Source organism: Eutrigla gurnardus (assembly GCF_963514095.1).
Source record: "Eutrigla gurnardus genome assembly, chromosome: 5".
Lineage (NCBI taxonomy): Eukaryota > Metazoa > Chordata > Actinopteri > Perciformes > Triglidae > Eutrigla > Eutrigla gurnardus.
The window spans coordinates 19,017,347-19,029,995 of NC_139919.1; the positions used below are offsets into that span (position 1 = coordinate 19,017,347).

Consider the following 12,649-nt stretch of genomic DNA (forward strand, 5'->3'; position numbering starts at 1 on the left):
TTTTTATGTCAAGGCTTATTTTTTGTTTTTAAAAATCCGCTTCATTACATCAAGTGCAGCATTACAGAAATGCCAAATTAAATGAGAAAAGGTTTAAAAATTGTACTGTAAAAAAAAAAACATTTTTTTTAAGCAAAGCTCTTAGGATTACTTTTCTAATATGGTACATACAGACACATCATTTTTAACTTGTCTCAAGTCAACACAAATTTCTCAGAAATGTTGCTCACTGCCCTGAATCGTACAGCTAATTAGCTATATTTTTGCTACACATTGATGCGGTTTAACGGTCCAATGGTTTTTTTCGTGGAAATCCAAACGCATGCAAAGTTGAAAGAGAGCCTTCCTCTTCACCTGCTTCTTCTTTTTGCCCCCCAAATAAACAGCAAACTAACCTAGCTTAACTAAGATGTCAACAAAGCAAATTAAAACCGGAAGTAATCAAAGTAACGATATTCTAGGCCTTCTGTGTGTAAATGTCCACACCAAAATATATTAAAATACTTAGTTCGACACATAAAATGAATGGTAACGCACAATATGGACAAATGCAATAAGGCTTACGTTACCATGTCTGCTGTCTCTCAACGGTTGCCTCTTGGTTGCGCTATTTCCCTTCTGTGCGATGACGAAAACAATAGCGCTGGCTGGTCCGGGGTACAGATACACTACTCGCTCCTCTCCGGTCTAGACACCACATCATTAGCCAAGTCAGCTAGTTAGCTGTTTATTTTTGGGACAGAATGTCAACCACGACCGGCGGCGGAGAGTTTGGCAACCCTCTACGAAAGTTCAAGCTCGTCTTTCTGGGCGAACAGAGTGGTAAGCAAGGGCCAGTGTGCTCGAACAGAGTGATAATATGCTCGGACGTTGGGAATATTTTAAAAGAAGTGGCTACGATCCACGTAGCTAGCTAGCTAGCTAGCTTCTCCAGCTAGTTTGCTGCTGGCTAGCAGGATAAAGCTATCCACCGGTCACGAGCGGTCAGTGGAAGGAAGAGAGATGTGAATATTTCAGTGTCAACCATGAGTTTAAGCGAGAGTAATTTGACAAAAAGATGATTGAAAAACATGAGTTCTCACTTGTGATGATGTCATTGCATAGCCTGCTAACGCTAAATCGGTAAGCTAGCCAAACAGCTCGCTCTTTAACGTCAAATGCCACCATAACGCTGTGTTGCTTATCTACATATTGGTTTGTTGCCTGAGTAAAAGCTATGCCCACTGCGTCCTTACCATGGTCATTAGTTTGCGATGCATCAGCATCATGTAATTGTAGCTAACGGTAACTGGTAACTACTTTTAGCTAACGCTATCAGTTAGCTGTGCTAGACTGGAATAAATCATCAGTGTCGTTGGCTTATATCATCACTACTTAATTGAGACCCTAATGTGGCTTCCTATAGTCTGTTAGGAATCGTTATTTCCAGACATAAGACCCCCGTACACACCAAAGGAACTGGCTTAAGTTCGTCCGTATATCGGGCTGCTTAGCGCGTTTGAACTCACTAACGCAACGTAGCCGTTAGCTTCCTACGGCAGCATCCTGCAGAGCCACGTCGGCTGGTGGGTCCAGACCAGTCGGCCTCCCCCCCGACCATTTAACGTTCGCATAGATACCATGACTGACACTTATATTGGTGTACGTTATATTATTTTTAGATGTGATTGTCAGATGTGGCAGTGGCAGTCTCTCATCACGAAACAAATAAAAGTCGGGCCATTTTCGCTTTCCAAAAATGTTGTGGCTCCACCCATATTGCCACCTCAGCGTGTGGGTTCAGCAGTCCACATTGCATCAACGGCCGTTAGAGCTTTCCTCACCATGAGTTGTCACGGAGTCAGTCTTTTTTCCTTCTTCTTCCTGTGATCGAAATTTGAATGGATATGATAGTGTATTTAATCTTAACTTTGGGGTTTGGGCTTTGATTTCCAGTGATTGAGGTTCTCTTGTTGTGTTTGTACAGTTGGGAAGACCTCACTCATCACCAGGTTTATGTATGACAGTTTCGACAACACTTATCAGGTAATAACATGTTCATCACAATATGATGCAGTATTTAATGTGCAAAGGTATTCTGATAAATACATGGTGTGTCCCAAATTACATTTTGCATATTTGGATGTAGATGTTATGCATTGTCAAGTATCGTGCCAATCTCAATGTTTTGATGCAGTGCTTGTCTTGCAGGCAACAATTGGCATTGACTTTTTGTCAAAAACCATGTACCTAGAAGATCGCACGGTAAGCACTGTGTATTTTATTGCAATCCTCATCATTCCCATTGCCAAAATAAATAAAAAAAAATGCTATTAAAGCTTAAAGCATGCATTTGCTTTTTATGTTATAGCCACCATAACCTTTTCATCATTTCACATTGTTTTCACATTATCCTAGATTTTACCATTCATTTTGTTAGCCATGTGATCATGTTTTTAGCTTCCATCATTATTTTAAGTTTTTTTTTTTCCCCTTCCATCTCCCGACTGGGTCATGAAATGCCCCCCATCCCCCTACCTACATTCATTTCACGGCTGGCCACAGATTCGGCTGCAGCTCTGGGATACAGCCGGACAGGAACGTTTTCGCAGCCTCATCCCCAGTTACATCCGCGACTCAGCCGCTGCTGTGGTGGTTTATGACATAGCCAGTAGGTATCATGGCCTTGCCTCACCTCCTTGTCCTTCGCTTAGTATGGGGAAGGGCAAAAAAAAAGAGCATTGAGTCGCCTGGCGAATCCCACTGGGCAGCATGATGGGGTATATTCCAGACTTTTTGCATCAGCCACAGTGATACTAATGCATTTCTCCAGTAGTGTCCAGGGGGTCTGTGCTTCCCAAATGCTGTTACATATGAGGCTGATGGAAGGAATAACGGATGTCTTCCGATGTCACCTCATGGGCAGAGATCCTCTCAAATAGCTTAATAGTGATTCACCAGGACCTACTTTTACATGTCTTATCAGCATAACGCTGGTCATCTCTGACCCTTCTGCATTTGAATGATTCTCCCCATTCCTACATAAAAGGCCATTTTCATCTCTGCTGCTTGGCTTTCGGTTCCTTTATGACTGTCCTATTCTCCACGTTCTTGTTCTGCCTTTCCCCTCCTTATCTCCTTGTCCTTTTCTACCCTTCCGTTCCAATCCTCAGGTCCGGCTCCAGCTTTGGGACACTGCCGGACAGGAGCGTTTTCGTAGCCTAATTCCCAGCTACATCCGTGACTCTACCATTGCCGTGGTTGTTTATGACATCACCAGTGAGTCAGGGCTGTACTCTAACCTTTATGTAGGGCTCTAGAGAAGTTGGAAGGAACATAACTTGTCATAGTTGCTACTTAATGTATTTCTGCTAATAACCCTCAGAATTTCTCCAGGTATATTCCTTCTTCAAGCTTCTTTTAATACTTTTTCTGACTCACACGACTACTCTATGAGCTTTTCTTACATAAGATGATCTACCTGGTAATGAAGAGTAATACCTGCTTGTGCACACTGTTAACTAGCTAGAATACCAGACGTTTTATGTTTTTTTGGAGCTGTGTGTGTTTGATGTGTGTTCAGTAACGCTATGGATTTTCTTTCTTCCACAGATCTTAATTCATTCCAGCAAACCTCAAAGTGGATTGATGATGTCAGAACAGAGAGAGGAAGTGATGTCATTATCATGCTTGTTGGGAACAAAACAGACCTGGCGGATAAAAGGTACATGGTTGTGTGAGATGTGTGAAAGATGTGATGATTTTCTTATACTAGATACAATGATTGATAGACTGTAATTTTATGATTTGAATTAATTTAGAAAATGCGTAGCATTAAATATTATAGTATATAAACTGCCAAAGCCTGGAATCCCACTTTTCTACCCTTCAGTGCATCTCATCCAATTTTGTTTTTTATCATCCCTTGGCATTTTACATACCCCAGCCTGTTTTATTAGTGATTTAAGTACTTTTATTTGTATATTTTTTTATTTCTTGTGATTTGATCATATTTCTGTTCAGCCTTTTTTTTTTATTTGCTTCACTTTTTCCCCTTTCCTGCTCTGTTCTCTCCATGTCATTTTGATTTAATTTTTTGTGTGTGTGTTTCCCTCAACACCACACTCCTCACCACTCCCTCCCTCTCCCTTCCCGGGACCATGGCAGGCAAGTTTCTGTTGAGGCGGCAGAGAGGAAAGCTCGTGAGCTCAATGTGATGTACATAGAGACCAGTGCCAAGGCTGGCTATAACGTCAAACAGGTTGGTGTCCAGCAACAGCAGGTGTAATACTGCCAAATAGTCCTAACGATCATGATGTCCTTTAGGTTAGGGAGGCCAACCCCGTGCCGTCTGTGATGCACAACTCCTCCGTGTATTCTTTATATTGATTAGAGTGGCTGTTGAATGAACGAGTGATCTCTCTGCAGTCGTTTTCCTGCTGCTTCATCTTTACTCAGAACAGCAGCTCCTCTCCCTTCATCTTCCTCTCTGTCTGTCTTTGTTATAACTAAACTAACCTCTCTCTTTTTCACCCCAAAACCAAGATTCTGTGTTGAGGCTCTTCTTTGTTTCTCTCTCCCCATCTCTTCCCTCTCCCTTCGGCCTGTCCTCTTTGCAATTTTGCTTTCCATATCTGTCTGTTCGTCCATCTCCCCCCTCTGCTTCTACCTGAGCAGACAGATCACCACGGAGGAGGGTGAGCAGAGAGCTAAGGAACTGAATGTCATGTTCATTGAAACCAGCGCAAAGACTGGCTACAATGTCAAACAGGTAGAGATTCTGCTCTCTAAAGGTAGTTGAGCTAATTCTGTCCTCGAAGTCTACACTTAACTCATTCTTCCCCCTTTTTCCCTTCTGGTGGCTCATCATGATATGTCTTGATATTCTCAGTGCCTACTCTGTCGGTTGTCTTCCCCCCCTCGCTCACACAGGCTTTGCTTTGAGATGATTTCAGTATTCACTTGGTCTGCACAGGTTAACTGCTAATCTTATTATTCCTCAAGAAATATTTTGTCTGATTCTCTAAAACTTCCGCCGCTTTCAAAATGTGTCTTGACTTTGAATGGCTTTGCTCAGTGGAGGCTTTTGTGCTGTTATCTCAACCAGCAATTACAATCACATTTTGAATCACTGCTTCTTGTGTTTGCCTGTTCTTCAATGAAATCTATTACTTAGGAGTGGCTACTTGTAACTTTGATCACTTTCTGTCTCTACTGTATACAGCCCATGTGACAGTAGGGGTGGGTGGTGACTACATACACACGCTCACATACACACATACATACACACACTTTATGAGGCCATCGTAGATATTTCCATTTATAACGAGGTAACTGTCCCTTCAATACCGCTGGTTGTATTTTGCCATCGTGGGGAATAGAGCACATGAATGATCAAGATTGCATAACAGGATTTGTTTTCATTAATGTGAAAAACACCTTATAACACCACAACTAGACAGTACTGGGTGATTATTAAAAACATTTCTCAATTTAATTTTCAAAACACCCACATACTATGTCAAAATATATATCCATATGACAATATGTTTGCATGCACTGTAATGGAAGATTTTTATCTAAATCACTCCCCCCCTATTTGACAGCATTTTACTTTCACTACAGCTTTTACAAATGTGTTCAATCGTTGCCTTCTTCATTTGTTTCCTAGCTGTTCCGTCGTGTTGCTGCTGCATTGCCTGGGATGGATAGCACACCAGAGAAGAGCAAAGATGACAGTATCCTTTTAAAGCTGCTTCCAACCGAAATTGTCGTCATACTATCGTCAAGTTATTATTCCAACCGTTGCTTTAATACTGTGAAAATAGAAAAGCTGGTAACAAGTACGTCCTAATTTACTATGCAAAAAACATTCACTGAGGATATGGCTGCCGGATAGAGCTGAAGAAAATAGTGAAGTGAAATTTGCCGATTCATTGTCTACGTTACTTAACCAAGTCCTCTCAGTGATCGACATCAAATTGGAGAAACAGCCAGAGATGACTGTCACCGAGAGCAGCTGCTCATGCTAGTACACCTCACCCTTGTCCAGCCTGTCTCCTCCCCACCAACAGCTTGTCTCTCAGTGGCCACTCTCTCCGCCCTTGGCACACTGCCATTGGGATGGAGGACCTATCTCTCTTTTTTTTCCCTTTTCAACTCAGTGACTTTTCGGAGTAACCGTGTGGTTGTGCATTACTGTATTGAAGCAGATTATCTGGGGGAAAAAAATGGTTAAAATGTAAACATTTAAAACAATGAATAAGTTAAATGATATGTTCCGATTTTCATCCAGTTGCATGGCATTAAATAGGATTGCAGACTGACATAGCTAACCACTCATAAGTTATTGCACAGTTGGGAATCTTAGTGCTGTTACTCTTGCCATTTGTTGTAAAGTAAAACTACTTGGGATTATTTAAATGACTGTGAGGTTGAGTTCTCAGCCCAGTGTATTTAAAAAAAATGTTTTCATTTCAATGGAGAGATTGCCTACAACTGTTCTGTCTCTCAGATGACTGAGCAATTCTTGACTTTGTCTTATTTTGAGGAAGTAGAATTTACATTACTGCAAACCGTCATATTACCACAATAGGCTCAAATGGAGAGGGTCAGTGGTCCATTCATTCGGTGTGATTCATACCAGACCCATCTGTTGGCTCCACCTGCCAAATACAACAGTGTGTTAGCAGACCGAATTAACTTCATTTTGAGACATTAATTAAAACAATGAGGTAATAGATCATCAAAGGGAAACGACCCCAAGTTCAGTAGACTGGCTACTAACCTGTAGCTACTTCTGCATTAAAACTTAAGCAACTCTCTTTCCAACGTTGTTAAACAACCTGTGCGCGTACTAACATTTCTGAGGAGGAGATTTCCATTATTTGATGCCCCTAATGTAAGACTTCTTTCTTTCTTTCTCTTTAAAGCCAGGGTTTAGTTTTTCCATGCTTATGGAAAGTTTGGTCGCTATGATGTACCCACCATCTCATTAACAATTTGTGTTGTGTTGATTACACCATTGCAAGAACTTGCAGCATGCTCACCATGCAGGATTCATATGGATAAGAACACAGATGCCTTGCTTGTTTGTTCACCAACGTTGTGCACTGAATCAAGCCACAATATTGTAAAATATAAAAGAAGCCTGCTGACTGGTTCATGGCTTCACTAGTTGTTTTGTAGAGCTGGTAGATAAGAGTTTGTCCTCGGATACAGCTAGAGCTTACTAACACCCTTGCTGTAAAAAAAAGTGCAGAGAAGTTAGTCGCAGTATCCTTTGCTGTAATGCTATTGCCTGTGTGGAGCTGTTGGTTTTATGTGTTTTATTTATTTTGTAACTCGGACATACAGATAACATTGTATGCTTGACCAAAAGTACAGATTCTGACACGCATGTTGAGAGTTTATTATATTTATTGTTTGCGTGTCTGCCGGGACTCCACCTGAAGGCGACACTTGGGCCCGGTTTTTCCTGTCACACTGCTAGCAATCATTATTTAGCAGTGAGTGTAGTCGGTAGCTTGGTTTACAGTCACGAGTAAAGGCTGCACTGTCTCCACGGGCACACACACACACACACAGTATAAAACAAACCAACTAACTAGCCATAGCACAACAAAAGACACTGGTCATTTGCTGTAGCTTGTTTTGAAATGTCAACGTTTTAAAAATGGATTGATAAAAAAAAAAAGATGTATTTGATTACATCGAACAACCATTTTAACATGAGCAGCTCTTCTATTACTTGTCACTAATTACTCAGCTTTGTGCTCTTCTGAATTGTGTCTGTCCATTTGAAATATGCTGTCTACTCGTGTTTAGCAACGTTTGTGTGAATAATGTACTATTACTATCTGATGTATAAAAAGGAGAGTTAATGAAACACAAGTGTAGGCCTATCACATGGAATAAAATAAAGATATTTCACCAAAATGTAACATGTGTGATCCCTTTCTTTCTATGAAACACATTCATAATTCTCTCACTTCAAACGCTATGGCTCAAGAATATATACACGGTCTATAAGCAATGCTATGCAGCGCCTCAGTTGAATGTGGAACTTGTTGATGTGTTACAGGTCCCCAAACTAGAGTGAAACTACATATTATGCAATACATGGGAGGCCTTTAACGTTACAACAGGAAGGTGTGGCTAAGTATGAACATGAGGTGGCATTACGCACATGTCTGTCACTATCTCGATGTACATCTTTGCTCAGAAGCTATTGCAGGCATGTAAAAATCTGAACGTATGAACCGGAGTTTCTACTAGTAAGCCAAATGTCACAATGTGGAAATACTTTATGTAAAAGTCATGCATTTCATTTTTGACTTGGGCGGGGGACAAAAGTACTAGCATCAAAAATACTTAGAATTATTGATTCATGTTTTTTAATGGTGAAACTGGCAGAGCTCATTTTAAAGACACACTTAATCTATCACATATGTTGATAGTATGTTGCATTGATAATCTGAATTGACTAATTAAAATGAAATAATTACATAAACGTAGTAAAAAGTAAAAAAACAGTAAAAAGTATAAAACATATGCTACTTAAATGAAGTGGAGTACAAAGTATCATAACATGGAAATACTCATTAAATACAAATACTTCAAAATGGTACTTGAGTATAGAGATGAGTAAATGTACTTCGCTACTTTCTACTATTGTTGCTATTAGTATTTAAAAATAAATTCCGCCTTATATCACCACGTGTTTTGGAAAAGTATTAATTTCATTTTAACTTTTTCAACGGACGTTAACGGTTGAATTGTCATGTCATTTGTTTTTAGTATCAGTATTCATCAGCAGTGAACATCCCACGGCCTTCAGCCTGCAATTACTGCGTGACTGTCAGTGAAACTGTCTCTTTAGTTCCCCTAATACCCGCACTGACCGGCAGTAGCTGCGTGATATCATAACAGTAGTTAGGATTGGTCTTTCTGGTCGTCCCTCTCCCTCCCTCTCTCTCTACCTGCGTAGCACACCTGGACTCAGGAAGTGCTGTGACGTCAGCGGGAGAGGTGTTCAAAGGCATGACTCAGGAATTCGACACAAAAAAGAGAGAATCCTGCTCGACTTGATTGGTGATCGGCTCCCATATATTCGTGTCGCCAGAGGTTCAAACACCGAACACACACACGGAGCTGCACTGAGCGCGTTGTGTGTCAAGATTTCTTTGGATTTTATTTATTCACCCCCTCCATTATGTCTATTTTACCCGACGACGCGGTCTTCGCCAACTTCAGACAGCAGTGTTTATCCGTGGACAACTGGGCCAACAAGTATGACAAGAACGGGATGGAAGTCTGGGTCGAGAGTTCCCCCACGAAGAAAGGGAACAACGTCCCTAAAGTCCACCAGATTAAGGTAGGTCCGTTTTAAAAACTAACTTTAGCTACTGTGAACGTGGCCAACTTTTTTAACCCCTTGTGTTGTGTGTTTCAGTGTAAAATGGCAATCAAAGACGTGTCAGCCGCCACCATGTACGACGTCCTCCATGACGGCGTGTACCGGAGGAAGTGGGACCCCGCCGTGTCGGAGAGCTTCGACATCGCCCGGCTCTCTGCTAACGCCGATGTGGGCTACTACTCATGTGAGCACCGGCTTCTATTGAACCTGAGCACACCTGTTGGTGTTGGTCCGCGGCGCACTTTCACCCACTAGAAACAGGCGCGCGCGCCGAAAGGGAGGTCTATTTCACCTGCGGCCATGATTTCAAATCAGTGCAGATTTTTTTGATTTTATGACCAAATTTTTGATGTTGTTTATTATTTATTTAACTATAATAATCTATTAATCTTTACCGAGCACATTGCAAAGGCAGAATACACATTTCATAAATCATCAGGTTTAAAGAAAACCTGTTAAAACACAAAGGAAAGTGTCAATAAAATAAAGCACCGCTCAAAGAAAATTTAAGTAAAATATGGATATAATTGCTTTTAAGGGGCAGATTTAAGTGTCATGGCTTCTTGATTTTGTGTACTAAAGAATGCTACCAATATTAACTCTTCTGTCCATATTTACATACTCAAACCAGGTTATTTCATAAAGTGCAAACTTGCATTTCTAATGAAGCTGTTTTGCAGGCTGTTTTCCAGGTTCCACTGGTGTGTTTATTGTCATAACGAGTGTTGAAGGTTGTGTGCAGTGGAGGAGTTACTGAAGGATTTGTTTTTTTTTTTTTTCTCTCAGGGCTTTGCATGAAACCCATAAAGAAAAGAGATGTGGTGAGTCTGCGTTCATGGCAGGTGACTGAGGACGAGTACATCATCATTAACTTCTCAGTCAAACACCCGGTACGTCACCTCCGCCGCACAATTCCCACAACCCTCGGACACGTAGCGACTTTGTTTTGTGTGACTTTTTTTATTTTTCTATTCAATGACAGAAACATCCTCCTCGCAGTGATTACGTGAGGGCCGTTTCCCTCCTCACAGGCTATCTGATCAAGCCCACAGGACCCAGCAGCTGTGATTTCATATACCTTTCACACGCAGACCCCAAAGGTAACGTCACAGCCAATGCTAACTGTTCTTTTCTGATTTGAGAATTCTTGCCTTGGTGTTTTCAGAGCTGTTTTTTCAACGATGATCTCTTTTCTGCAGGTTCTCTTCCCAAGTGGGTGGTAAACCAAGTGTCGAAGGTGTTGGCTCCGCATGTATGTAAACACAACATGTCACACATTCTTTTCAGTAAAAAAAAAAAGTTTTGTGTGTGGTGTGTGTGGACAAAAAAGCGTGTAGTGTGTGTGTGTCTCAATGGGATGACTAAAAAGTGTGTAAGGTGTGTGTGTGTGTGTACACACATAAGGGAGTGAGGGTTTCATGTGTCTTAAAGGACAAAGGTAACCACAGAAACCGATTTAAGAGCCTGTCCTGGTAAGGTTGCTGACAAAGGAGAATCTCTGCTCGGGCTGCTGCTCTCTCTCTTGGCAGAACTCGTTCCCCAGGTTTCTTATTCTCCGCAGATTGACACCACTTAGTCCAAAGTGTATCGGTGTGAGTGAGAAGCTGTCATCGATAGACTTGAGTCTTTTACAGAAACTGAGAATGTAAACCCACGTAATCGGTTACTCGGTACGCACCGAGTCTGCAGCTGTGTTGTAGTACGAAGGTGCGGCGCGAGCCTCGTTGTGATTGTGGTCTCCTCTCTTGGCCCGCTCCTTCCAGGTGATGTCGTCTGTGCACAAGGCGGGGCAGAACTACAAGGAGTGGAAACAGCAGAACGCTCCCGACCACAAGCCGTGGCTCTACCCGGAGCAGAACACCCTGCCCATGATGGACCCCAGGGAACTGTCCATACAGAGGGCGGACTCGTTGGAGAACGTGGACGAGAGTTCCAAGGTGGCCGTCGAGGACTGCGAGAACGGCAGTGAAATCGCAGCCAAGTGATGGGAGGGAGGGAGAGCGACCTCGGAGGTCAGACTGTGTACATACGCACTCATACAATAAGACTCGAGATGTTCGGATATTGTTCGGCTTTTCCAAACCAGTGTGCCTTGTGGGATGAGCAAGAGCATGAAGTGTTTACAGCTGTCTTAGCAGGCGGAATCGAGCACGGATCAAATTGCCATTCACCTGAATCCACGTTGAACAAAGCTACAACACCTCTCCAGTGTTTTTAAAAACTTATTTTGGGGGGGGGGTTCAAACCTAGAGGTGTCGGGTTTGAATGTAAAGGGAAAAGGGACCTGCAGTTACAGCACTACATTTACAACGCATCCTCTCTCAGGTCTTTTTTTGTTGTTGCTGTTGTTGTTCCAGTTATGTAAAATCCATTTTAAATGAAGCATGGTTGTCCATGTTGCCTTTACAAGTGACTGTGAATGGAAATTAAGATTAGTAACTGTCGGTGATGAAAGTGGAAGTTTTTTTTCTTTTCTTTTTTTGCATCTGTCGGATCAGAAGTACCGGAGTCAGTTTTTTATATTTTTGTTAAATCACATTTAATGGCTAGTTGCAGTTAAAATGTTCATGTTGATATATTAACATGAAACCTATGAGTTTCTGGGTTTTGTGCACCGGCTCTGGGTGTTGACCTTGAAGCTGTTTGTTTTGGTTTGGTTTTTTAGCTTAATATAAAACAATTAACTGTCACTACATTTACTGATTTTGTTTCTAAATTTGAAAAGATGTTTTTTACCACTAAGCTCATTTTATTTAGTCATAATTATTGAGCAACTATGTTGTTTCGGTGTATTGTAGAAGACTATTTGAAGGTTAATTGTATTTATTCAGATGTTGTGCTATCAAAGGTTGTATTTTCTTATTCTAAGTTATACAGATGGTAGACTTGCTTCGGCACTTGAGGGGATCAGTTGTTCTCCAAGAATGAAAATTTGGTTAAGTTGTATTCTACAAGTTTGCATTTTGTCAGTTGAATATCACTTTACCTGAAGGATTGGAATGACCATAAAAAAATATTTTGTATTTATTTATTTGAAGTTTCTTTAATCCTCTGATGGAGAAAAGACCCCGGAATGAAGCCCGGCAGGCTGAACTTGTAGGTTTTTCTCCATTTGTTGTTGAATGTTATGGTCTTGCCTTTTTTTTCTTTTGAAAGCAATAAACCTGACAAGGTTAACATGGTAATAACTGACATTGACTGCATTCCTCTTAAGATAACAATCGAGTCTCAATAGAAACCAATGTTCAGAGA

General features: G+C 41.3%; 2 protein-coding genes across 5 annotated transcripts; both read left to right on the forward strand.

Moving 5' to 3' along the window:
* The first annotated feature begins 661 nt into the window (after positions 1-661).
* On the forward strand, positions 662-7,918 carry rab41 (RAB41, member RAS oncogene family). 4 transcript variants are annotated; one of them, XM_084010056.1, is made up of 8 exons: positions 662-822; positions 1,967-2,025; positions 2,191-2,244; positions 2,545-2,650; positions 3,592-3,703; positions 4,147-4,240; positions 5,651-5,717; positions 5,947-7,918. In XM_084010056.1, exons 1-8 carry the CDS (start codon positions 744-746, stop codon positions 6,009-6,011), a joined length of 636 nt encoding a protein of 211 aa, XP_083866182.1. In that variant the 5' UTR covers positions 662-743; the 3' UTR covers positions 6,012-7,918. The 4 variants fall into 4 exon arrangements, with proteins under 4 accessions (XP_083866182.1, XP_083866181.1, XP_083866180.1 ...); XM_084010055.1 differs by lacking the exon at positions 4,147-4,240 and adding an exon at positions 4,657-4,750; XM_084010054.1 differs by lacking the exon at positions 2,545-2,650 and adding an exon at positions 3,153-3,258.
* Positions 7,919-9,037: 1,119 nt separating this feature from the next.
* Positions 9,038-12,424, forward strand: stard14 (START domain containing 14). Its single transcript, XM_084009085.1, has 6 exons — positions 9,038-9,355; positions 9,434-9,581; positions 10,184-10,287; positions 10,380-10,497; positions 10,597-10,649; positions 11,161-12,424. Exons 1-6 carry the CDS (start codon positions 9,194-9,196, stop codon positions 11,380-11,382), a joined length of 807 nt encoding a protein of 268 aa, XP_083865211.1. The 5' UTR covers positions 9,038-9,193; the 3' UTR covers positions 11,383-12,424.
* Positions 12,425-12,649: the final 225 nt, after the last annotated feature.

What these genes read in the sequence shown, in the direction of transcription:
- stard14 (XM_084009085.1), top strand. Translation starts at nt 9,194, where the DNA reads ATGTCTATTTTACCCGACGACGCGGTCTTCGCCAACTTCAGACAGCAG. An exon ending in TTCACACGCAGACCCCAAAG is followed by an intron (nt 10,498 to 10,596) that starts GTAACGTCACAG and finishes TCTTTTCTGCAG; the next exon opens with GTTCTCTTCCCAAGTGGGTG. An exon ending in CGAAGGTGTTGGCTCCGCAT is followed by an intron (nt 10,650 to 11,160) that starts GTATGTAAACAC and finishes CGCTCCTTCCAG; the next exon opens with GTGATGTCGTCTGTGCACAA.
- rab41 (XM_084010056.1), top strand. Translation starts at nt 744, where the DNA reads ATGTCAACCACGACCGGCGGCGGAGAGTTTGGCAACCCTCTACGAAAG. An exon ending in TGTACCTAGAAGATCGCACG is followed by an intron (nt 2,245 to 2,544) that starts GTAAGCACTGTG and finishes GGCTGGCCACAG; the next exon opens with ATTCGGCTGCAGCTCTGGGA. An exon ending in ACAGACCTGGCGGATAAAAG is followed by an intron (nt 3,704 to 4,146) that starts GTACATGGTTGT and finishes GGACCATGGCAG; the next exon opens with GCAAGTTTCTGTTGAGGCGG.